The sequence below is a fragment of the Lepidochelys kempii genome, chromosome 2 (assembly GCF_965140265.1).
Source record: "Lepidochelys kempii isolate rLepKem1 chromosome 2, rLepKem1.hap2, whole genome shotgun sequence".
NCBI classification, from domain to species: domain Eukaryota; kingdom Metazoa; phylum Chordata; order Testudines; family Cheloniidae; genus Lepidochelys; species Lepidochelys kempii.
In genome coordinates this window covers 256,594,666-256,620,639 of record NC_133257.1, presented here as the reverse complement: position 1 = coordinate 256,620,639, position 25,974 = coordinate 256,594,666, and the positions used below count along the sequence as shown (strand labels likewise).

Genomic DNA, 25,974 nt, shown 5'->3' with positions numbered 1-25,974 from the left:
ATCGGGGATAGTGTTCCTGACGGCTTGTAGTCCATCTTTGTGTGGAATGTTGGTGACTTCAATCTCTCTGGTCACGCAATCACAGACATGAAGGTCGCTATCTTAAAACAAAAAAACTTCAAATCCAGACTCCAGCGAGAAACTGCTGAATTGGAATTCATTTGCAAATTGGATACTATTAATTTAGGCTTAAATAGAGACTGGGAGTGGCTAAGTCATTATGCAAGGTAGCCTATTTCCTCTTGTTTTTTCCTACCCCCCCCCCCCCGATGTTCTGGTTTAACTTGGATTTAAACTTGGAGAGTGGTCAGTTTGGATGAGCTATTACCAGCAGGAGAGTGAGTTTGTGTGTGTATGGGGGTGGGGGGGATGTGAGAGAACCTGGATTTGTGCTGGAAATGGCCCACCTTAATTATGCACATTGTAGGGAGAATGGTCACTTTGGATGAGCTATTACCAGCAGGAGAGTGAGTTTGTGTGTGTGGTTTTTGGGAGGGAGGTGAGGGGGTGAGAGAACCTGGATTTGTGCAGGAAATGGCCCAACTTTATTATCATGCACATTGTGTAAAGAGTTGTCACTTTGGATGGGCTATCACCAGCAGGAGAGTGAATTTGTGTGGAGGGGTGGAGGGCGAGAAAACCTGGATTTGTGCTGGAAATGGCCCACCTGATAATCACTTTAGATAAGCTATTACCAGCAGGACAGTGGGGTGGGAGGAGGTATTTTTTCATATTCTCTGTGTATAAATAAAGTCTGCTGCAGTTTCCACGGCATGCATCCGATGAAGTGAGCTGTAGCTCACGAAAGCTCAAGCTCAAATAAATTGGTTAGTCTCTAAGGTGCCACAAGTACTCCTTTTCTTATTGTTATGAACAGAAATGCTTTTTCAACACACATCTGTCCCACAAACTGATGCACGGACAAGTCTTGGAATATGTATCGAAGAGGTCTGCATTCAGATACAGTTTGTGTTATACAGCTGTGTTACAAATCTGTTTTGCAGGCAACTTTGATGTCTAGGCAGAGGTGCAAGTAAGCCGGTACGCCCCGGTACGGCGTACCGGCAAGAGCCAGTGAGCCATAGCAGGGCGGACCGGCTTCCCCAGGGGGCAGTTTAAAGTGCCTGGGGCTCCCAGCAGTGGCTGGAGCCCTGGGCCCTTTAAATTTCCACCAGAGCCCCGCTGCCGGAGCCCTGGGGTAGCAGCGGTAGGGCTCCAGCAGCTATTTAAAGGGCCCACGCTCAGACGGGGCCCTGGCCTCTCTTCTCCCCCCCCCCCCCCCGCTCTCTCCTATGGGGGCAGAAGCTTGGTGCTGCCTTCTCCCGGGGCTCTGTCCTGCTGCTGCAGGGCAGGTTCCGCTGGCAGCCCAGCTCCCCCCTCCCCCGCCTCTTCCCCCAGTGTGCTGCGTTCCCCCTCCCCCTCTCACTCTCTCTCCCAGCTGCCGATCAGCTGTTTGCTGGCATGAGGAAGCAGAGAAGAGGTGGGGGGCGGGGCCTTGGGGAACGGAGTGGAATCAGGGCATACCCCTTCCAGTCCCCTGCCGTGAGCCGCTCAGGGCAGGGAGCTGGGAGCGACCTCAGCCCTCTGCCCTGACACCTGCACTCCCCTCATACGCCCATGACCCCAGGCCACACCCCCAGCCCTCTGCCCTGACTCCTGCACCCCCCCACATCCCCACCCCCACCCTGAGCACCAAACGGGAGCTTCTGCACCCTTCCCCACCCCACATACCCACCTGCACCCCTCGCACCAAATGAGAGCTGCCCCAGGTAAGCGCTCCACACCCCAACCTCCTGCCCCAACCCTGAGCCCTCTCCCTCATTCTAGCTCCTGGACAGACCCTGTCCTCACTGTGCTCATCTTGCCCCGACCCCTGCCTTGCTCCAGCTGGGGTCCAATCCTTCCCCCCCCCCACCACCACTATGCTCCGCTGTGCTCTTGCCCCTGGCCTCTTCTTTCCCCAGGGGGGCCCTCAAATATGTTTGGCGCCAGGCCCACAAAAAGTTAATCCGGCCCGGGCCCTTTAAATTGTCCCCGGGGCCTTGTTGCCAGAGCCCTGGGGTAGCAGCAGCGGGGCTCCGGTGGCAAGTTAAAGGGCTGGGGTGGTAGCAGTGGCCCCAGGCCCTTTAAATAGCCCCCTTTAAATTACCCCCGAACCCCAGGGCTCTCAGTTGCCTCTGCAGCTGGGAGCTCGGGGGGTGATTTAAAGGGCCTGGGGCTCCCAGCTGCTGCTCCCACAGCCCTAACCCCAGGCCCTTTAAATCCTGATTTAAAGTGCCTGGGGATTTAAAGGCCCCTCCTCTTAAGGTTGAGGCCCCGCCCCCTCATCAGGACTCCGGAGTACCGGTGAGTCCTTTAAGTTACTTTCACCCCTGTGTCTAGGCCAATGAGTCCTTGTTGATACAGTATAGTGCAGAGGTACTCACCATGTGTAATTTAACAGCTATTTAGAGCTCCCAAAGTTTTGTTGCTAAACAAAACCTAAAGGTTTGTAGGTTGAGCTGGCCAGGCTGGAGTAGAGGCCGTGACCGATAATTCGGTAGGCATAGGAGCCTGAACTAAGTATATCACTGCAGTACAGGTCATGGAGAAGGGAGGTAAGCAGGCTTATCTGCACTTGCTCCTCTCTCCATGGCAGCCAGCACCTATTTGTATGCCCTGGCACCACCAGCAGCAGGTGTCCTGTAGAAGTGGCCTTTTAAACCCCCCAGAGTCTGCTTATGGGAACACAAACTTCCTGTGGCTAAAGGCCAGTTACTGTGGGCTAAGGTTTTTCCCAGGTGAAAGGTACAGGCCACAGGCAGGAGAGAGGAGCAGACACGAAGCCCAGATAATTCGAGTAATAACTTGAGTGTTACCCCAACTCAAGTGCCATCCACATAGAAAAAATATTAACCTGAGCATCATGGTGCTTTTAACGCCAGTTGGCTGGTCCCTCTTGTGGTATAAGCTATAGCTGGAGTCAGCACAACTCGTCAGCTGTCAGCACGATCGCTCCGTGCAACAAGTGTTGCTTCACATGTGGCCGCGCTCTCTCAGGAGAAGCTAACTCGGGACGAGTTAACTGAAGTGTAGATAATTGGAGTTAATGCCGCAGTGAGAGTATAGACTAGGTTTATCTGTGCCCTGTGTAGTTAATTCTTTAGCAAAGGCTTCTTTACTCCAAAACTTTAATTAGTCATTGAAGTTAAATATATGTTAACACAAAACAAAGGGCCATTGACTTAACATCAAAAATCCACTAGCTGAAGATCTGGTCCAATGAGTTAAATTGTTCGACAAAAAACAACAACAACAACAAAAACACCTTCCCCTCTCAGTTGAACGTTTCATTCTGTTTACTCTTATGATCTCATCACATCACTAGTTCTCCTCGGAGTCCTACAAGCTAGAAAGGACCTGAATTTCTAATTTAAAAAAACTAACAAGAACAAAACCACAAACAAAACCAATATTCTGTGTGTTCTTTATACACCAGAAGGAAGCAAATAAAAGGGCATGGGTCCAATTTCATTTTTCCCTTTGCAGTTCACCCGAAACAAAGGCTGTCATATCTGCCATGGGTTTCAAAAATTAATGTAGGTAAGAAATAGTCATATAGCTGGCATGGTGTTTATCATATTAAGCTATCGTGCCAAAATCAATAAATTTGTAAGAAGCTAAATCAGTTAGAAAAAGTTACATTAAATTAATTTGCTGGCATGGTCTAATCTTTAATGCCTCATTGTAGGTTAGACCATCATTTCCACTGTTGCTTTTAAATTATTTTGACAAATGATGGTCATTCTTCTTGGGGTATAGTAGATAGTAAGTACTATCTATATTTTTCTTTTATTAGAATAGGAGTGGAAAATTTCTGTATCTGAAAACTTTTAGCAAAATTGGTTGAGATGTTTGAATACAAGGAAAGTTTTTAAAAAATCCCATCCCTGTTATAAAGATTATCCTTGTGTTTATTTTTAAGTGTTCTGGTGCTGAAGAGACTGAAGTAGAAAGTTAAAATTTGCCAGGGAGATAGTCCTCTTTGAGGAGAAGTGTCTTTGAGTATTCCAGGAAAAATTGGTTTGACTTGACTGAGTAGTAAGTTTTATGATAGCAGCCCCATTAACGACAGTCTGCCAATTTTACAAATAGACCTGAATGGATAACTGATGATTTTTGACGTGGTGGCCAAATTGAAAAATCTGGGGGGGATAGTTTCAGGTGGACCCAAAATGGAAATTTTTTTAATTGTTTAGCAAAATTGAAAAATTAAAAAAAATTAAAGTTAAATAAAATGTTTTGTTTCAGTATTGAGGTTTTAAAAACATTTTAATTTTTTTCAATAAAATTGAAGTAAATTTTGAAATGAAACATTTTTCTGAAGCAAAAAGTTTAAATGTTTCATTTCATAAAATGCCAAAACAAACCAATTCAGCATTTCTTGGTTGTTGTTGTTTTTCTGATTGAAATAATTTGCCAAAATGGACCTGAATTCACAAATCATTTTGGTGGACCCAAATCTGCCTTTTTCAGCAAATAAATGATTTCCATAAAAATTTCAAATCAGCTCTAGTTACAAAAGACAGTAGGCTTCAGTGCACATGCGTGCATAACTAATACAGTTTGTGTACTAATTACTCAATTCAGTTCCTTTTGAAATCAATGGGAATTTTTCCTTTGGCTTCACTGGAAGTTAGACTGGGTCCTGAGCATTTTAAAATATAGTCTGCATTTGCACATTGAGATCAGTTGTGTGTAACTTTAGCACATGAGTAGTTCTAAAAGGCTAACTTCAAGTGTGTCATTTTAATTGTGCAAAGAAGGAGGTGGAACTTGAATGGAGTGCTTTTACAATCAGTTCCTTGATTCAGCAAGGGACTTAAGTGCATATTTAATTTTAAGTACTTGATTAGTGGGACTGCTTCAGCTAGTGATTTAAGCATATACGCTAACCCATACTCAAGTCTCTTGCTGAATCAGGGCCAGCATGAGAAAGGTCTCCATTGCAGTTCCACCCAATTCCTTGCACAGTAAAAATGGCCATCAACTGATATAAAACTCTGTAGGAGCTTGTGCATATGAAACCTTTATGCCATCAGCACAGACATTGTTCTACATAACTGAAAATGTTATGTGACTGAAAGGGAACGTAGGGTGATATCCCACAGCTTCCTCACCCTTGGGACAGGGGTCTTCATTCCAGACACAACAAGGGCCTATGTACAAAGTATACAATCTGGCCTGCAAGATGCAGACAGAATACTCAAACTCATGGTGAAATCCTGGCCCCATTAAAGACCCAGTGACTTCAGTGATTTTATTTAAAAGTTTGCTAGTAGAATCCCAATATATGATACTGTAGTTTTGTCTCTCAGTGAGGGGAAGAGCATAGAGGCTGCACCCTGGCTGAAGAGACGGGACTGTTTATAAACAGACTGTAATTGTTTAGTTGTTCTGTTATGGTGCTCGTACTCACCAAGAGCACTTGTATCGATCATGTTGTCAGCGTGGGGCACCATGGGATGGCTCCTGAAAGCCAGTAACAGTCGATGTAAGCAACACAGTGTCTACACTGACAGTGCATCAACCTAATTACATCTACCTGGACTGTACGCCACGCAGCGGTGTTACTAAATCAACGTAGAAAGGCACTTGTATCCGCAGGAGCCAAATTTATGTAATGACACTTCCACAGCTAGGTCAATGTAAGGCAGCTTACACTGACCTAACTGTGTAATGTAGACCAGGCCATAGTTATATTGACCTAGCCCCCAGTGTAGACAGTGCTTGGGAGCTGCGGGAAGCGGCGGGCTGCAGGGAAGTGCTGGCCACCGCTTCTCACAGCTCCCATTGGTCGGGAATGGTGAACCGTGGCCCGCTAGTGAATTACCTTGATGGGCCGCGTGCCGCAGGTTGCCAACCCCTGTGTTATCGGCTTTGAGGATTAAGTCAACAGTGTGCTTGGTCCTGTGCAATAGGCAAAAAATAAAGACAATCCATGTCCTCAAAGAGTTTGTATTTTACCAGGTTGTTGGGGTAGGACTATTTGTCTATTAAAAAGCAGATTCTTGGTCATTTAGATGGATGCTGGTGGGTTTTCTTCTGTGCTTTGATTCGTTTAAAGTATTCTCTTGTCACATAATTCAGTGTTATTTGACTATTTCTTCACGTTCTGCTTCTCACTTAGAGCTTGAGGAATCACAACAGCGATGTCCTCCATGCTGGAATCATTTTGCCATTAAATTTCTCATTTGGGATTGCTGTCCATTGTGGTTGTTAATCAAGAAACATGTAAAGTTTGTGGTAATGGATCCATTTACTGACCTCACAATCACCCTTTGCATTGTGATGAATACTCTCTTCATGGCCCTGGAGCATTACAAGATGACAAAGGAGTTTGATGACATGCTTTACATAGGCAATCTGGTAAGTGAATTTGAACCCAAAATTATATCTGGAGAGTTTATTTCTGCTTTTTCAAGTTGTGAAGGCTGAAAACTAGTGGAGCTAGAGGTCTTAGGAAGAACCCATTTGATGTGCTGTCAGCACAACCTTGTAGATGTCTTGCCAAGCAAGGGTAGCTTTCTTTATTTGGTGGTCCTCCTGGCAGCTGAAGAGAAATGAAGAAAGGTTATGTATCTGCTGTCACTAAGCAAGCATACTCTGCTGCTCATTAGTGGACAATAAAGTGTCACTTCAGTGCAGAGACCAACAGATTTCCAGTAGGTAACTATTATAGGAAGTGAAGGAACAAGAATCTTAAAAAGTTTTTAAAAATCAATAATAAGGATGTATAGGTCACTGAACATTAGTGATTTTTTAAGTTAAAGAATACTATGGAAAAAATAAGCTAGTGCCCCAGGGGGAAGTATCCTTGAGTTATCACTTTTATAGTTATACTACAGCCAAGATTTTCAAGGTCGGATGGGACCACCAAATCATCTAGTCCAATCTCCTGTATATCGTAGGCCACCAAGACCACCCAGCACCTACACACTAAACCCAACGGGTTTACTCATTTTGGGGCTTCCCAGGTTGAGACAGCTACAACGCCCTGATTTCAGATCATGCTGAACACCCACCTTCTGGAAACCATACTCTTTTAAGGACTCTCAAGTTGGGCACTCAAAAATTGGGGCACTCAGAATAATTAAAGCCTTTGAAACTATTAGCCATATTCTAGAGAAAATACAGGCAGTATATTCCTCTGCAGATTATCATCCAGAAAGAATCACATACTGGATTTAAGGTTATTTTCATTTTTGTAAAAAAAAAAATGGTAGCAATCAATTATTGAAATATTTGACAAAGTATATATGTGTCCATTCACACAATTCCACCAACATGGACTCCTGGAGCTAACAGGTACAAATAGGCAGAAGCAACAGTTAGGCTTCTCAGAGTAGTCCTTTTCTCTTGGAATCTGCTGACCACCAGATACAGAATTTTCCCTCACTACTTCTCTCCATTCTCATAACTGCACCAATTGGCTTCCTCCAGCAGTGTCAATTACTCTCCTAGGCAGATGGACCAATCACCACATCTTAAGCTGTTCAGTCTTGAGAGATTTCCCTTTGTAGCTATGGTCAGTGATGGACTTCTGTCTTGCTCCCAGACCTCTGTTATTGCTCTTTGTGGATAGCACCAGCTATAAAAGGAGCTAAATAGCCCTCTAATTGGGCTGTGTTGGCTCCCCTTAACAGCAGACCCATATGCAGGAATTTTGATCCCTCATCTTATTCCCCGCATGGACAAAACTGAGGTCTCCCAGATCCTGGGGCTTCTCAGCAGGTGGTCAGGTGGCAATTCTGCAGCTGCCCACACTGACACCCCAGAGCAAAGATGCTCATGCTCCCTGCTCTACGCTTGGCCTATCATCTTTTCCCCTTGTCCAGTCCATAGGTAACTTTAGATTCCAGCAGCACCTGTGTGACTCCCCCACAATTCTGCCTGGCAGAGTCTAGATGACCTATGTGCGATCACTCTGAGTAGAGGAGAAAACAGAGACAGGAAACAAAAGAAGTTGAGCTGTAGCTCACGAAAGCTTATGCTCAAATAAATTGGTTAGTCTCTAAGGTGCCACAAGTACTCCTTTTCTTTTTGCGAATACAGACTAACACGGCTGTTACTCTAAAAGAAGTTGAAAAGCAGTCAACCTTATCTTGCTCCAAGTCTCTCAGTACTGCTTGCTGGAGCCATTTCTCCTGTTTGTGGTAATGGTGAAAAAATAAAACGAAGCAGGCATTCTTCTTGCAATGCTGTTTGCAATGGGCTTCTGTGAAAGGACAGTTCTTCAGGCGAAATATCAGTGGCTCAAGAGCATCCTGGGCCCTTCCTCCTCAGTTTTATTAAACCCAAACTTAGATGGGTTATTAGTAGAGCTGGGCACAGAAAGGTAATTCACAGAAAGGTAATCAAAGGTAACTCTGATTCACGGAGGTTTTCAATATCTCAACATTTGGTTTTGTTTCGATTTGGAATGAAAACCCAAAATTTCAAAATTCTCCACAAAAGGGAATGGAGCCTCAGCTGCTGGACAGTCTGGCTGGCTGGCTGGAGCTGTGGCTGTAGGAAGCTCTGGAGTTCCCAGCTTTGAGGCAGTTCACTTGGTGAGCTGCCCCAGAGCCATGGACCCTGGAAGTAGAGGCAATCTGCATAGTGGGCTGCCCCGGACCTGGAAGCCCCAGAGCCCCTGATACCCTAAAGCCCTGGACTGGCCGTCCAGCAGCTGGGATGCTGAGGATCCAGGTGGGTGAGCTGGCAGGAAACCTGGCAGGTTTTTGATGGAAGTTCTGTAGGAGCCCTGCCTGAGTTCTGCTGGATTATTGGTGAGATCAAACAGTCTCTTCAAATGTGTTTCGATTTCGGCAAATCAGCAAATTCGGATAAAACAATGTTTCATCAGAATTTTTCCAGCTGGCTCTAGTTATTAGCATGACTTTATGAAGAATCTCAGTCTGTCTTGAGTCTCCTCACTGCAAGTTCCTAAAGGAACAAAATCAGGATTCTCTTCTTCCTAGCCAAACTCAAAAATGCTAGTATTTCTCCACTGCTTTCTGATAGAGGTTTCCCTGTAGCTGTCCCTCCTCAAGCAGGTAGGGTAGTATTAAATGGGGGGAATCATAGGGAATAAAAGACCATTTGTTTTTTTCTCTAAAGAAATCATGACAGAAACAATAGAAAGAAAAGGAAACAAGTGTTCTTATCCTCTGACAATAAGAAGGGAGAGTATGACTCTTCATCTGGCACTTGTGAGAATCAGTCATTGAAGAGCTTCAGTTCTGATGATATTACTTGCGTCATAAAATTATGGTACAAAGCTCTGGTCCTCTGACTTCTCAGGCTCGTCATCTAAAGAGGATAATGTTTTTACCTGATATCAAGCAAAATAGCAGAATTATACTCACATCTCTGCATGCTTCACCTGAGCAGGCTACCTGCAGTGATGCCAGTTCTTCAGCACGAGGCAGCAATGTTTTCTATATTTCTCATCCTTCCAAAGAAATCAAGAGGTTATTGATCTAAATTAGATTGGTTAGCAACATCACTAATACCTATCAGAATCTGTACACCATAGCCCATACCAGTTTATGGCTCCACTCCTGAAGACAATGTCCAAGTAATCCCCTATCTGGATGATTAGCTAGTGAAAGCAGTTTTTTGTACAATCACAGCTAGCACTGAACAAAGTTCCAGTGATTTTGTGATGCATTGCTGTTTGGAATTCATAAGTAATACACAGAAGAGTCACTTCTGCCTTTACAGATTCTGATTCCCTCAGAAGCTCTGATGTCTTATTGGCCCTAGAGTTTCCATCTCAAAAGATTATTGATTAAAAAGAAATTGTTTCTCCTGTGTCATCCCTCAGCAAGATAATTGCATGATGTGCTCAGCATATCATCAGTTTTTGAGTCAGGATCCTCGGTACAACTTCACAACCATTGACTATGATGTTTAATATCCCCATGGACTTAGTATGTCTAACCACAGTGACTCAGAAGTTGTTAACTTGTTGGAAATCAGAGCTGAGTCTGTCTGGTGCAGTACCACCGCTGGAGACCAGCTGGGCTGAAGTAATTTAGCATGTTGGCCTTTTAAGAAGGATGGTCCATCCAAAATGTTTTGACTAGAGAAATTTTATCTTCCTGATCAGAAAGAGAAAGGCGTTTTAGATATGGAAACATATAAAATTGCTATATGGAAGTCTGTCTACCTGTTCATTCATTCCCCAAGCATTATAGAGTAAATGTTGCCGCTTCCTCAAATGCAGGTTTGGCCATTTGTTCCTTAGCATTGCCATTTTATAATTCTATCTTATCCCTCATCTCATTTGGTTTTCCTAGTTGTTACTTAGAGCCCATTAATCTGTCTTGCTGGAGCACTATTGCAGAAACTTAGTTTATAAGTTAGACAGGATTTCCTCTTGTGTGAACATTACGGGTAGACTTAAGTCAATAACATGTACATATCTTCTGATCGCCAGTGTGCATTGACATAGGCTGTCGTGTCATGGAAAATCAGCTGCTGCAATGTGCAAATGCAGTAGGTGATTTTTCAAGACACACAGCTGTGTGCACTGTTCACCAGAGGGTTAGACTCAAAATAAAACAATATGTGACAAACTGTGTGTCTACATACTACCTTCTCTTCTAAGCCAACTATTTACAACCTTGTACTTATGTATTTAAATCAGTTATTTTAAGGGGTTTTTAAAAGCACTAGATTTGGCATTTTCACACAGTTTGCGAGTATGGGTTCAAATAAGATACCTCCTTTAAAATCTGGTTTGCCATCAACAAACAGGCTCCCCTCCATAAGTATGTTTATGTGGTACAGAAAAATGTTCAGATTAAAAAAGTTTCACTGTGCAACATTTGAACTAGGTTATAAATAAACAAAGTATTCTCAAGGCACTTTCAAAAGCAAATTTCCCTGTCTATTTTTAAAAGAACAATAAGACTCAAATTAGAGGCCCTAATCACCATCACTGCCAGCAGTAATCTGAAAGTGCAAGGACTATGCTGCATAGTATTGGTGCAATAACAGAAACAAAAGGGCTAACTCTACAGGTATGCTGGAACCCAAAAGTACCTCTTTAACTGTGTCATGCAATCACTCTCACCTCCCCACTGAAAGTTATGGACTTAAGCTTTTTAAAAAGCACCTTTATTCTCTCACCTTATTATTGGTATCTGTTTGTATGATAGAGGGAGATGAAAATTAGTGTCTTAATTCAAAGGTATAGCTCATTCCCTGTTGTTGTTTGTTGACAACAATACTAATATTGAAAAAGGATCAGACAAGCCCAGAGTACTGATAATACTGACAATAAGTACTGACAGTACATTAGAGATGAAAGATGAAAGGTTTGCTGGTAAAATTTTGTTGTCTCTGTATTTTAATTCAACATATCAGTAGGAAATCATTCATGACAGGAGATGTGTTTACAGACTGATCTCACTTCCTCTTTCCTTTCCACAGGTCTTCACTGGGATTTTTACAGCAGAAATGATCTTCAAAATAATTGCCTTAGATCCCTACTACTATTTTCAGCAGGGCTGGAACATTTTTGACAGTATAATTGTTATCCTAAGCCTAATGGAACTGGGTTTATCCAGCATGGGAAATCTGTCTGTTTTACGCTCATTCAGATTGGTAATGTTTCCTTATTCTCTTTTGCAAAACATAGCCCCTTGCAAGAATTTATTAAATTCTCTTAAAATTACATTCATTGAAAAGGAAATTAAATTTTATAAATTAGTGAATGCCGGTAGTGACACTAATTATAGATGATGGGCCAAATGGAATTGCTCCAGATTTACAACAGAATAAATGAGAACAGAATTTGACTCTGTCTAGCTGTGTCAGTTACTTGCAACGCATTTAAACTGAGTTTGCATAGAAGTTAATAGAAAAGTCGGTAGATAATTAATGAACAGTGAACCTCAAGAATTAGTAACATGTCACTTTACAGGTTTTATTCCTTAAATACATAATAAACATACTACTGTATTTTTAAATGTAGTCAAAAGTGGATAGCTCTGCATTAATCACAAACTGATTTTTTCCCCCAGAACCTATCACCAAAACACAGAACCTGTCTTTCAGTGAAAATCCTTCACTGTCAGTCCCTTTAAATGTGCAGGGGGGTTACACTCCATTAATGGGAGAATCTGTTGATGTATTGGAACAGAAAAGTAGTTTTCTTTCCAGCCTGACATTTGTGTCGCATTCATATACCAAGATGTCCATGCTAATCATTCTGCCCATTCTGTTGTTTCCCAAGTTTTGCCAGACCATGAAAACAAACTTTTCTTTTCAAGAAGACTTAATTGCCCTAACTTTACCATCTATAAATATTTGCTTCCTGAAAACTGCAAAAGTATGGCCTGATATTGCTAGCGGCTGAATGCCTCCCGCAACCCCTCTTCAGTAGGGATTAAATTAACCCCTGTGCAGAGAGCCAGTATAGGCCTGGGCACCATTAAGTCTTCAAAATAGGTCTTAAGTGGGGTTTAGGTGATTTTTTTAGGCCTTATGGTCCTAGGGTTGCCAATTTTGGTTGGATGTAGATTTCGGAGATTTTATCACATGACATAATCTTTAATTAAAGATTCATCTTTAGTTCCTGGAGACTCCAGGCCAATCCTGGAGGCTTGGCAACCCTATATAGTCCTCTGCACAGAGGTGAATCTCTGGGATTGAAAGGTAGCAATATCTTGCTAAGTCCTACTCAGGAACACACAAGAGTGGCACCTCCCTTTGTGGGACTGGGCCCTTAAAAGTCCAGGCAGCTTGTTTAAAGTTATCTTTTTTGAGACACAGGAACACAAAAGGTAATGTTAAGGACTGAGGCTATGTTCTCTCTCCCTGCTTTCACAATCCCCTGCCCCCAACATTCAGCAGCAAGGAATTGGTCACATAGGACAGTGGTTCTCAACCAGAGGTACCTGTACCCCAAGGGGTGCGCAGAGGTCTTCCAGAGAATATATCACCTTATCTAAATATTTACCTAGTTTTACAACAGGCATCATAAAAAACACTAGCAACATCAGTACAAATTAAAATGTCATACAGACAATGACTTGTTTATACTGCTCTATATACTATACACTGAAATGTAAGTACAATATTTGTATTCCAACTGATTTATTTTATAGTTATATGATATGAATGAGAAAGTCAGCAATTTTTCAGAAATAGTGTGTTGTGACACTTTTGTATTTTTATATCTGATGTTGTAAGCAAGTACTTTTTAAGTGCAGTGAAACTTGGAGAACGCAAGACAAATCCGACTCCTGAAAGGGGTACGGTAGTCTGGAAAGGTGGACACACCCATCTAATCCTAATGCTGCATAGCATATTTTCTGAAAAAATTCATTGCCTGTCATGTGAGAAGCACAAATTGTACTGTAATAAGTATGGCTATGGTGAGTCTAACAAAACTGCTGCTAAAATCACTCTGTACTGCACATTGTTTCCTAGTATTAAAATATTTAATATTTTACCCATTTTTAATAATTCAGAACCAGAAATGTCTGTCATTCTATTAACAGACATTGTTTTATGTTTTGTTCACAGCTGAGAGTCTTCAAATTGGCAAAGTCCTGGCCAACCTTAAATACTCTTATTAAAATCATTGGTAACTCAGTGGGTGCCCTGGGTAACCTCACCCTGGTTCTGGCGATCATCGTCTTTATTTTCGCTGTGGTAGGAATGCAGCTTTTTGGAAAAGACTACTTGCTAAAAGTCAACAAGATAAGCTCTAATAACAATTTGCCCCGCTGGCACATGAACGATTTCTTCCATTCATTCCTTATTATATTCCGAATTCTCTGTGGAGAATGGATTGAAACCATGTGGGATTGTATGGAAGTAGCTGGGCAACCGTTGTGCCTTCTCGTCTTCTTGCTGGTCATGGTGATAGGAAACCTAGTGGTGAGTTTTCATGATTGTTTTTTCATATTTCTATTGTTTGTATGCAAATGTACTCCCTTTTCTCTCAAGAAGTTGCAGATCTCCCATGATGCACAGGTATTATTCCATATCTATTACTTTCTGGAAAATTGTCTACTTTCTTTTTCACTCAAAGAATTCTTTTTTTTATATCTCAAGGACAAAAACTGCAGAATTGCTTTACTGATTTTGAAAAAAAATACGTATTAATTCTCAGAGGAACATGAAGGTTTTCAGTAGAAAAAAGGAACTTGAATTGATGATAATGATTCCTTTTACTTAAGTTCCACTAAAGGCTTGTGTGTTTTAGTCAGATGTAAGTGATTCATGGGCCATGTGCTGTACAAAAGTGAATTCACTTTAACTGTCTCCATACCAGAAGCTATTTTTAGTTCAGTTCATTTTTGGACAAGAACATACAAACCTTACAGCTAACATTGTGTCTTTGCACTGTCTTTGAATGTATGTAGCCTGTTTGGTCTATGGAGTTTAGGTTATGTTTACTGTAAAGTCACTTCCTTGTTTGTTTTGTAGTAGAATATCCCATAAGTAAAGAATGAGTTAAATAAGCTCTGAACCTATTAACGCTGAATCTTATGTCCCTGTTGTCATTTTATGGAACACTTTGCTGGCTTGCACTCATTGTGGAAATGTTTTGCTTATTCAGCTTACAGAGTGTGTCTGACATTATGGATCTGATGGGTTTGGTGTTGATACAGTAAGCTGTTTAACAGTGGATTTTGTCCCTGTTTGCTTTATATTATTCTTTTCAGAACTCAACATTTTGGTTTGAAGCTCTTAGTGTCGGATACCATGACTTCGGGGAAAGGAATTGAAGGAAGCAGAGTGAGGCATTTATATTTGAAAGCTAAACTAAATTAAAAATATTTCGAAAATATTTGACAGAGATTGCAAATTATCTTTTATGGCTGTTGACTGCAAAACAATGTAAATATTAAAATCTGGTTTACAAAAGGTTTTTAAAAATGTGCACTTTTTACAGATTTTCCTTTGAAGCTACATTTGGCCTGAAGAATTAGGACACAGTGATTTTTTTTTTCTGCATATCGAATATGCTCCTTTCTTGAGGGTTGGCAGAGGAGCTGGGAAATTAACCTTCCCTTGCCTTTCATCCAAACAGTTGTTTTACTCTTATTTAAACAATGGACTTGACCTGTGTTAAAGAAAATTGAAAATCATATCTAATAAATATGAGAGAGAATATGCTAATATACCAGATCATTCACTGTTACTTTCAGAGAGAGAGTAGTCAAGTCCATTTTTTCCCTAGTTATTAACACTCATCATGTATCCTTAGACAGCCTGCGTGAGGATCAGGAAATATAAATCAGATTCAGATGAGATTACACTAACATGGTATATATTTAAGCCTGAGTACTTATCAGCAAACCTTTCCAAATGGAAAAACAGATACTGATAGATTTCAGAGTGCATCAGCATGGATAATTCTGAAGTCACCAGCCTATCGAAAATACAAATGCTAACTTTATCGTTTTCAGGAAACAGTTTTGTAGGCATGCGGCAACTGCTAAATAATTTGGAAGTGATTTATTGTAGCTTAATTAGTTCATAAGAAGTAGGAGAAAGGGTGAGAATGTTTGGGGTTTTTTTTAACCTGACAGGAGAAGGGGAAAGTAAATAGGATGACAAATTCTGAATCATGAGAGTTATGTAAACAAACCACATTACACACAGATTTTACAATGTTGATCTTAATTATCAGATAGCAGATTATGGGTTCTGTTCTTACTGAAATCAGTCGAAAAATTCCTATTGCCTTCAAGTGAGTGTTGGGTAGGACCCAGAATCTTTTACTCACCTGCTAAATAGAATTAAAGTCACAAAGTGTGTTTAGAATAGGATTATCTTAAATGAATCCTTCATCCTTCAGTGGGAGAAGGCTCCAGTCCTGTGTGCACTAGTATATATAGGAGATTTCTTTTTATAAATAACTCTAAAGCACTGGCATCTTTGTCAACAAGGTTTTTGACTCATTGTGCTCCTAGTTTCCTATCTGGGTTGCAGAACTCAGGTCTGAAAAGAAAAATATTTTCTTGTTGGATTACACCTCAGTTGGACTCAGAACTCTTTCTTAGTCTCTGAGAGCATGAATGAATGCATACCATTTCTGCATATATAGTGGGTCTGCATACATAGTGCACATCAAGATTAAGTATATGTGAAAAAAATGGATAGGTACTTTGAATAGTGTCCATAGTATCTTTCCCTGCCGCATCTCTAAGTAGTCACATAATGTGGAGCATATTTACTTTTTAAACTCCTCCAGTCCTCTTTTTAACAATGAACTGGATTGGACTTCCGTGAAGCTATATATATATATACACACACAGGTGATTCAGAGGCATAAATGTTATGATCACATGACATTTGCTTCTTGAATCTGTCTCGTATATACTATTGTGCCTCACTAACATAAATTCTGATGTACTCTAAAGGGGACACATGGTAGCTCACTAGGTGCCCTGGATAACCTCATGCTATGTAACAGTTTAGCTGTTGGTTGGCTGGAATTTTAGTAATTCCTAAATCTTCAGCGTAAATCTGTACTCCCTGAAAAGTATGTTGGTGTATTATGGTGTAAATATGGAATTCTCCTTATTGCTAGTCAGTTGACATTGGAGTTATCTTTATAACATTGAACCCTAGATCATAGCCATGAAATTATGCACGGTGTAACTGTTTTTAGCACCATTATACCATGATGCTGTCATCACATTGCATTTCAAGTGTCACTGGTGTTGATCTGGAGGGTATTACAAAATCAGAGGAAGAATGTAATAGGCTCTCCCACACTTATAGGAAACAGCTTCTGAAATCTCTAACTGCATACTTATGTTTACAGTAAAATCTTACAAATGAGTTAGCATATTTCAGATAGAAATTTAGGTTATTGATGTTAATAAGGCAAAGTATAGACAGACAAGTTATTAAAAAGGAATATAGTCAGTTCTGTAATGAGGTGCTGTGACATTCCCAGCTGCTGTAAGTGAAATCTACTTGTGCCTCATCATGTCATGTGGGCTGACGCTAAGGACCTACATGTGATGCCACTTGCCTGTCAAAAGAGAATTTTGTAAGATGAATTTGAAAATGTTAGAATACTAGCACTACTCTTGAATATGATTGACGAAGCAATGCCAGAAGCAGCAACCTTGCCAACTGTTTGTTTGCGCGGATACACTCCTACACTTCTCCTTTAAAAGCATTTGCTAAGTATTTTCCCTTTTACTCTGAAGATGAATACCAATGTGACATCCTCTAATGAGAGGCCACCAAGTTATGCCTGCCCCCTCCCTTTCCAAGCGCCTCTGGGACATCATCTTCTTCAGCACCAGGACCCACAAGCCTCTGCCAGATTTCACTGCTGTCTTTACACAGCCATTTTCCTCATTTTGGGGTTATAAACATCTCAGGATGCATTGTGTTTAATTAGGGAAAACAAAGGAAGTAATCAAGCAGTTAGCCAGCAGAACATATCTTAAAGATACAGGGGAAACAGGCTTACCCTGCCAGACCTCTAGGGTTTCCCTAGTTACTTCATAGTACTTTTTGGAGCACCTTAGGCCACAGAATGTGGTAAGTAGCAGTGGAACCTGCAGGAGTGATACATAATTAAGAGGACTGGGGCATGAGGCTGATACATACAAGAACCACCATATGGAAAGCTACAGTATTAGAGGCCAGTTATTTAGGTTTTAATTATTTGTGATGATTTTACCTCAAGATGGCTTAGAACAATTTTGTTTAATAACAAACTCTAACTGCAATGATAATTTAAGTGCCTGGCAGCAGAGCTCCCCACATGGCTTTAATGAGATTTAAACTGGCCTGCTTTAGGTAAACTCAGTGGAAACTTTTCTGTTAAAAAAAGCTAGATATGCCTGGAGCCTGTTTTCCCCCACACTGTTTCCATTTCTCACAAGCCTTTAATGCATATTCTTTCTGCCTTAACATAACATGATGCGTGATTGTGACACACTTAGAAATCTGAAAATGTCAGCATTCTTGAAACAAAAAGCTCGTCCTTCTCTGTTTTTCAGGTTATAACTCTTATCATGCAGGATAGAGAATCTAATTAGAAGGTTCCTTGAAATGGAACTCTGGGAGGATGATAGTAAATGCAGGTTAAATTAAAACTGTAGTCTGAAATTGGTTTTATGCCAGCATATGTCAAGCCTGGTTCACCACTGTGTTACTCTACTTTTGTTCCATTGATAAAATAGTGTAAAACTGGTTTGGCTTCAGTAGAATTTGCAGAGGTGTGAGTAGAGAATCAGGGCCAGTTACAGAAGATATGATTCAAGCATGACATTTCAGATTTTCTCCCCACATTCCATCACAACAGACATCAGTGAAGGAGTACTTGCTGACAGTCCCTAGATTTGTACATTCTAAGGCAGGATGGAGTAAGGCTTCATTCTTGATGGAGTAAGGCTTTAGACTCTACAACTCACTTCCGCCATTGGTCTGACAGAGCCTGACTTCATTGACATTCAGTGTACATTTCCACAGACTGGTCCGATAATTCAGGCAGACCATGCAATTGTCTATGGTGGCAGAAGAAATACAGAAACCAGACATGGAAAAGTAACTATACCCTCTTCCTGCAGCAGATGCCTCTCCCTGGCTGCAAGAACCCTGCCTATGGCATCTCCTTTCCCTTCCCCTGCTGCCTATCCCATTTCCTGTAGCTGTGACTCCCCTGGCCTCTCACTCCAAGCATAGACTTAGGCAGATTCCCTGCCGCCTGGATGATTGGGACCCAACAGTCCCTGCCTGGTCTGATACTAGACCAGATGAGGCATGCTAAGCCCTGATTAGTCCTCATCGCCTGGAACAGTAACAGCACCTTTCCCTTCAGGGAGCAGGGTGTGGAGGAGACCAGTGAGAGGTACCCCCTCTTCTGTAGAGAAAATGGAAGAATCTGAAAGAAACTCCCTTTCCCAAGTGACTGAGAGTCTCGTAGGCTCTCATGAGAGAGGATTTGCGTGCAGAGGGGCATTGTGTGTAGAACACAGATAGTTGTGTGTGGGGCCAGCAAGTGTGTGAGAGAGACAGGGAGTGAGTGGGGAGGGGGAGAGACTGTGATTGGGAGTGGGGGTGTATGAGAGGCAGGGAGTGAGTGGGTAATGGAGAGAGGCTGTGATTGTGAGTGGGGGTTTGTGAGAGGGATGGAGTAATTGCAGAGGGGAGAGGCTATGATTGGGAATGGGGTGTGTGAAAGAGGCAGGGAGTGAGTGGTGAGGAGGAGAGGCTGTGACAGGGTATGGGGTGTGTGAGAGAGGCATGGAGTGAGTGGGGGGGGGAGAGGCTGCAATTGGGATGGGGGGTGGTAACGAGCATAGGGGGCACTGGGCTCGGGGTGCTGTTTTTGTTGTTAGCGAGAAAAGGGAAAATAGAATCTTTGAAGTAACATGTTTCAGGTGTTCCGCATGTGGATTCATTTTTCAATAACCTCCTAGAGTGTTCTGGACTTTTGTAGAATGTCACAGAACCTTCCAGACTTTCTGAGAACTACATTTTCCTCCAACATCCTAGAATGTTGTCAACCACACCCTTGCAGGTATTTAAGGGGTGGGGCATCACCAATCAGTCAGTGAGATATAAGAGGGAACTGAAGTTAAGTGAGAGCCCTGCTGTGATATTGTGAACCTTGTTTTATTGTGTAATTGTGAAAGTGTACTTGTGTTTTAGGACTTGAGTGTAAGTAGTGACTAATGCAGGACATATTTAATGAGACACCAGAGATATCTATTGAACCCCTATCTATGCAACAACATAAAAGAAAAACTGTTCCTTCTTTTGCCATGCTTAAGACATGCTGTTTGATGACTTTCACAAATGGTGTAAGTTGTGTGGCGAGCGCAGCTTTTCTAAGCTCAGACTCATTAAAACATATCTTCGATTGACAATGGCCGAAGAGAGGCGGATGTCACTTGCTATTTTATCTCTTGAAAATGTCATTGGCCAGTCTTTGGATTCAGTTCGCAAGGGCAAAGGTGAAAAAGCGCTCTTTTGAACTAAAGGACTAGGGTTAACATTCTAAGGTTGTCACCTACTGTAACACGATTTAATACTGGTCCACCCAGTTTTGGTGCACAGTTCAATTTCTTGATGTTAGTACATTTCAGTTATTCTTAAAATTAAAAAGTTTCTGTAAGCTTATAGGAAATTAATTTTCTTTTTATTTGCTTATATATGGCATGAATAAATATAGATTTACAGATCCTTGCATGCAAATTTATCATCTTATATGTCAGTGATAAATCATGCATGTAAATCATGCATCCAAGTCGTGAAATGGAAACAAATGCAATAAAAAATAAGGTATTCAGAAGTTTAACAAATGGAGGGGGAGTATCGCAGAAGCTCCTTGCCTGGGGCATCATTTGATTTAGGGCTGTGAGAGAGGCAGTGAGTATAAGCAATGGGCAGGGCTTTGGTAGTGAGGAAAGAAAGGTAGCAGGGGATGGTTGATGGCAAGAGTGTGGCAGAGAACGGAGTGATGGAAAAGGGAAAGAAGGAAGAACAAACACAGGGTAAGTTTAAAGAAGTAATGTTGAATAGACTTCAGTGCCGTTAGTTAACTAAAATACACACAGTACCATGGGATGGGACAGACGAGATGGACTGGGCAGGGCGAAAGGGAAGGCAGTGAGTGAGTGTACTGCAGTTCCTATCAGGCAGCCAAGTGCATCAGCCTGGCCCTGCATTGAAGACCTTTCTGTTTGCTCAGGCAAAATTTCACCTGCTATGATTTTGTGTGGGGAGTTTGATTAAGCTCTCTCTTTCTTGGTTTTTCTTTGTTCTGAGATGCACTATTATATACTATGTGAATAAGAGCAACTGAGCTGAGCCACAAGAGACCTACTTATTTACACTGCCCTCTTATTTAGAAGCTTATTTTTTCAAAGCAAAGCCAAGAGTCCCACTGACTTTAATGGAAGTTGTATAAGGCCTTAAAAGGGACTATATCCCTGCCTCTGCCTTTCATTTCCCGATGCTCCTCTCCTTATCCTCTGCCCACTCAGCGCACCTTGCTGCTCCATTTTTCTCCTCCTTTCGTTTTTCTCTTCATGCTTTTTTTCTCACTGATCCATACACTTGGAATGACATTTCCTTTCCAGTCCACCATGCGTCCTCACTCCCCAATTCCAAAACCCACTTCCTGCCCCTTGCTTTCCAGTGTTGTCCTTTGCACCTTCTCTCACCTACCTCATTCCTCATTTAATAAATATCAGAATTTATACAGGAAGGATCATTGATAATACATAGGGTAGGAAGGATTAGATTTTTATCCGTAAATGTCAATAGACATCTATCTCACTGGGCGCACACAAACTGAAAAAAATATTTTCATCCATAATAATTGAAATTTACATATAGGCAAAGTAAAAAAAATGCTGCTGGAGAACTTCTAAGAGTTTGACTTAAGGATATTTGAAAATTTATGTTTTAACTGTAAAACTTTAAATCTGTGTCTACTGCCATTAAATAGTTGTTGTGACAGGCCCTTTTCTAACACCCTCTCCCCACTAACTTCCTGCATCTGTGAAAATTTAAATTTTAAAAAATTTTAAAAAATTTAAAAAAAATCTTAAAAATAAACACCAATATTATCTGTCAAAATTATATTTTAACATCTTGAATTCTGCCAAGCCTAACTATATATAACTCCTTTTCCTTTCCTTATCTCTTATCTGCACTCTTGAAGTTCGTCTGGCATAAACTGGGCAAGGAACAGGCCCTGTAAAGCTGCTTCTATAGTCGTAATGCTTCATGAATATTTGAGAGAAATAACAAAGCAAATTCAGAATGGCAGCCAGGATTTTGTGGCTTCCTCGGTCTCACCGTAAGCTTGCTGTTTGTCCCACAGGTCCACTTTTAAAGAGAGGACACTGTAGCTTATCTATCTAGTGCCTGCACTGGCCCTACAAAAATCCTGGCTATATAGACATTTTTATAAAATGTACATTAATGTTAGGTCAGTCAAAATATGGGCCTTGTCATAATTAGAATCCTGTGTAAATCACAATGTCACCGTAATTTTTAAAAATATTTTTAAAAGGAAAATGTCTACAGCAGAGTCTTTAATATAAAAATTTACCTTAGCTAGTCAATGTTTCAAGGACTGAGTGAATTTTACAAATAAGCGTCACTTGTAAAATTCATTCCGTGCAAACTCTGTGAAATTCAATGCTTTGGCATTTACACTGTGATGAATTTTCTTAAAAAAACAAAACCCCTACAATTTACACAGGGCCCTAATCATAGCCCCTAGGATTCATGTCTGGATCTTCCCCTTTCCACAAGGAAGCAGGGATCAGCCACCATTGCCGCAGCACCTCCCTTGCTTCAAACTTCACAGGTAGACAGTGAGCAGGCCAGGGTAATAGGGCTAAGGATTGAGTGGGGAAGTGTGTCATTTCCTAACATCCTATGATTCCTACAGATATTTCCTTCTGTAGCCCCCCATTGTGAAGCTGAGAACACCCCTTCAAAGGGTGTCCCAATGACAGCCACGAGTCCTGCCAGCGTGCATCGAATAGAGATATGCCACTAAGGAAGGAGAGGAAGGGCAACATGGACACAGAGCCAGTGTGAAGGCAAAACTAGCATGGGGCCCTGGTCTCCCAATTATCTAGGGGAGATCCACTGGGTTTGTGGGCAGAAACTGTGGCCTGTTTGCAAGGGGTAAAGGAATGTCAAGTGCAGAACTTTACAGCCAGTTGGAAAATGGGAAGAAAAGTCTGAGGAAAATCACATGGTGACTTCCTACCCTGAATCCCCTCCCATGGGTGTCTACCTGAGAGGGGACCATCAAGCCCTATGTAGGTACCTAGTAGCCAGTAATTAGGCATTTCATCAAGTGGTTATGTACTTGATGAAAATGTCCAAGTTGTTTGTTTATCTAATCACATATATTCAGGGTTGTTTTTCCTCTCTCTTTTTCAAGTACTTAACAACAAAGCAAAGGAATCCGCTGCTAACCAAAGCATTAGGGATGTGATAAATATTTGATTTTGATTAGACTGGCATACTAATGTTGCCTTTTGTTCAATGTTTGCAATCAAGTAAACAGAACATCAAGAAAAGGCACAAATGATGAGTTGGGATGCATTTCTAATTTAATATGTTGCACACAGTTCCTGTGAATATCTTTTAGATTGCACACTTTCTGAGGCAGGGACTGTCTCCATCTGGGACACAGATGGCAGAGGAGCAGATAATAAGGCAATTGGGGAAAGAGAGGGGACCATCAAGAGCTATGTAGTTAACTAGTATCCAGTAATTATGCATTTTATCAAGTAGTTATGTACTTGGTGAAAATGTCCGGATTGTTTATCTAATCACATAAATTCAGGGTCTTTCTTTCTCTCTCTTTTTAAAGTACTTGACAACAAAGTGAAGGGACCTCTTCAATGCAAATATCAAATATTTCCACTCCACTACCCTCAGTCTCTCTAAGGGAGTGGTCAGAAGGTGTCAAGTTTATATGTGAGCCAATGTCTAGGTGCAGTGATACTCGCACTGTATATAAATCCTTTGACTAGCTCAATGGATAGGTGCATTTACTTCAAGAAGTCCTGGCTTGTGGCCCAATCAAAGCTCATTGAAGTCAGTGGAAAGATTCCAGCTGACTTATCTGGGCTTTGGATCTGGGGCTTAATGGTTAGGTCTGAGACATTCTCAGACATCAGGAGTATCTGTACAAGGCATTGTTCAGCACCACTTGTTCACTCACTCCTTCTGTGGGCTGGAGGAAGAGCAAGGGGAAACATGGACATAGACATATGGGATTCTTCCCAACCTGTACATACCTGCCACTGCAGATCAGAACCAGTCTTGAAAAGGGCCTTTGTATAGTGTCATCATTTATCCCTGCCATAAGACCAGTGACAAGGGTCAATAAAGTCAAAATACTTCTGTGCTCAGGATAGCAATTTCTAATGGGAATGGCTGGTGGAAGTTTTAGTCCAAAGGTCAAATTTCAAGAATTTCAGTGGCAAAAGCTTGTTAGAGCTGTCACTATGGTGGTAAAGGGTGCATGTTGGGGACCAAAGATAAGGTCAGTAGCTTTGTTTGAAGCACAGATAAGGCCAATGACTGAAGCTCTGTCAAGATGCCAGCATTTTTAGAACACATGAAGCATTTTGCAACAGGTTTTCAAGACCTGGGCTTCCTTTATTATACAATTAGTAAAGGATGCTTCATTCCAGAGGAACAAGGAAGCGAGGTCTCGATTCATTAAAGTTTCTTGGCTCCAAAAATGCATTCACATGGAATTAGGACACATGCTACAGTTTATAGCAAGTTTCCACAAGTCTTATTTTCTTTTCAGTTTTTCTGTATGCTGAACTAGAACTGCTGTGGCCAATTTTCTTGTTTTTCATTATATTTCATTTCCCCAGAGAGATGTACCACCCAAAAATTGCAGCTGAGTTTGGCCCAAATGATGCAATCCTGAATTAACTAATTATTTAGCACCTAATAACAAACATTTTCTCATTTAAATACGTGTGAAACATTTTTTAAAAAGGAAGAACTGATTAAGGGGGTCGCTAACAAGTGCCGCTCTGAAAGTAAAACAATCTCCTTGGAGGGGAATACAGTATTTATAATGAAGCTCTTACCCATTGATCTGATAATTAACATAAATTAAGGCCTAAAACTGCAAAAAAAGAAAAGTGTGTACTTTAGCAGGAAACTCTGGGGAAGATTATCATGCCAGGAATCTTCAATTAGGATTTAGTAGGAAGTTCTGGAGAGGATGAATAGTTCTCTTCCCTGTCCCATGTGGCAGCAGTCTTCTTGCATAGGAATTGACAGACAAGATGAGACTGGATCAGACCAGAGGTCCATCTAGTCTAATATCCTGTGACCAGCACCAGATGTTTCAGAGATAGGTGCAAAAAATTTCAATAGGGTTTTGCTCTCTTCTGCGTACACTCACAAAAGGCCCCATCCATTTGATGAGAAACTAGGTAGGGGTAGATAGCAGGTGGTAACAGTAGATGCCTAGGAGGCGGGTACTTAAACTGCATCAGCCCATAATGATAAAACACAAAATCGAAAGTATCCCTTTATATTTCTCTTTGCAATAAGGTTATTGCACTGGAAATTAAATTCTTCATATAACCCTTTACTAAAGTAGTATGGTCAAGTCAGCTCCTTCAGGAGATCTTCTTTTGAATTCCATTTTTTTTTCCTCATTCTTTTTTGGCTGCATAGTCTGTATCATTATTTTATGCATGACATAGCCCAAGGTTTTCCAAAATAGGTGAAAGAACCTGTGCCAGCTCATCCACATGCCATCAGAAGCAAGCTCTTATTGTAAAAAATAGAATGCAAATTGAAGCTTACCCTTATTAGGATTAAAAATGGCTCATGTCCAGGGTTATTCATGCTTAAAAAATGTTTACAAAATGAAAGAATTTATTGTTGACTTCCAAAAAGGAAAAGATGTAACATTGTGTACTAAAGGTGCTTGAAATATCAGCTTCTTGATCGTGCTTAGTTTCCTACTGTCCCAAATTTAGAGACCAGGTATATTTTACAATGCAAAATGAATCCATTTCCATTTTAGACAGTGACTATCAGTTTTATATGAGGAAGCAAACAGTGCAGTGTCTAGCCAGAACAGTCTTAAAGGAAAGAAGTGAAAGACTCACTTTATGATATTCCTAATTAAATAATTGACTCCTTTGTTAACTATCACATGGTGTTTGGTGTTGAGTAATTGTGGTAATTAACAGTTATGGTATGTGTTTATATCTTGTTATAAGAAGTGTACTTGGTAACAGTCGATTATAGAGGTTTGTTTTTCATTCATGGAAAAACTGAGCAAGTATCTTTAGTGTTGGAAGCGGTTGTATGTTTGGTTTCTGTTTCACAGATAAAATTCAGGGTTTGTACAGGATGTGTACTACTGTCTGGGGACTCCTCATTAAGGAATCTCAACAAGATTTCACCAGCTGATATGGCTTAATGGAG

The 25,974-nt window shown here is 41.1% G+C and overlaps 1 protein-coding gene across 5 annotated transcripts in view; it reads left to right on the top strand.

The window, feature by feature from the left end:
* Positions 1 to 25,974, top strand: part of LOC140907820 (sodium channel protein type 5 subunit alpha-like) — a 267,714-nt gene that overhangs the window by 109,251 nt on the left and 132,489 nt on the right. For all 5 annotated transcript variants that reach the window (XM_073334664.1, XM_073334662.1, XM_073334665.1 and 2 more), the window contains 3 exons: positions 6,170 to 6,408; positions 11,464 to 11,637; positions 13,564 to 13,920. In XM_073334664.1, the coding sequence (XP_073190765.1) occupies positions 6,170 to 6,408; positions 11,464 to 11,637; positions 13,564 to 13,920 (770 nt within the window). The remainder of the gene's footprint in view (positions 1 to 6,169; positions 6,409 to 11,463; positions 11,638 to 13,563; positions 13,921 to 25,974) is intronic.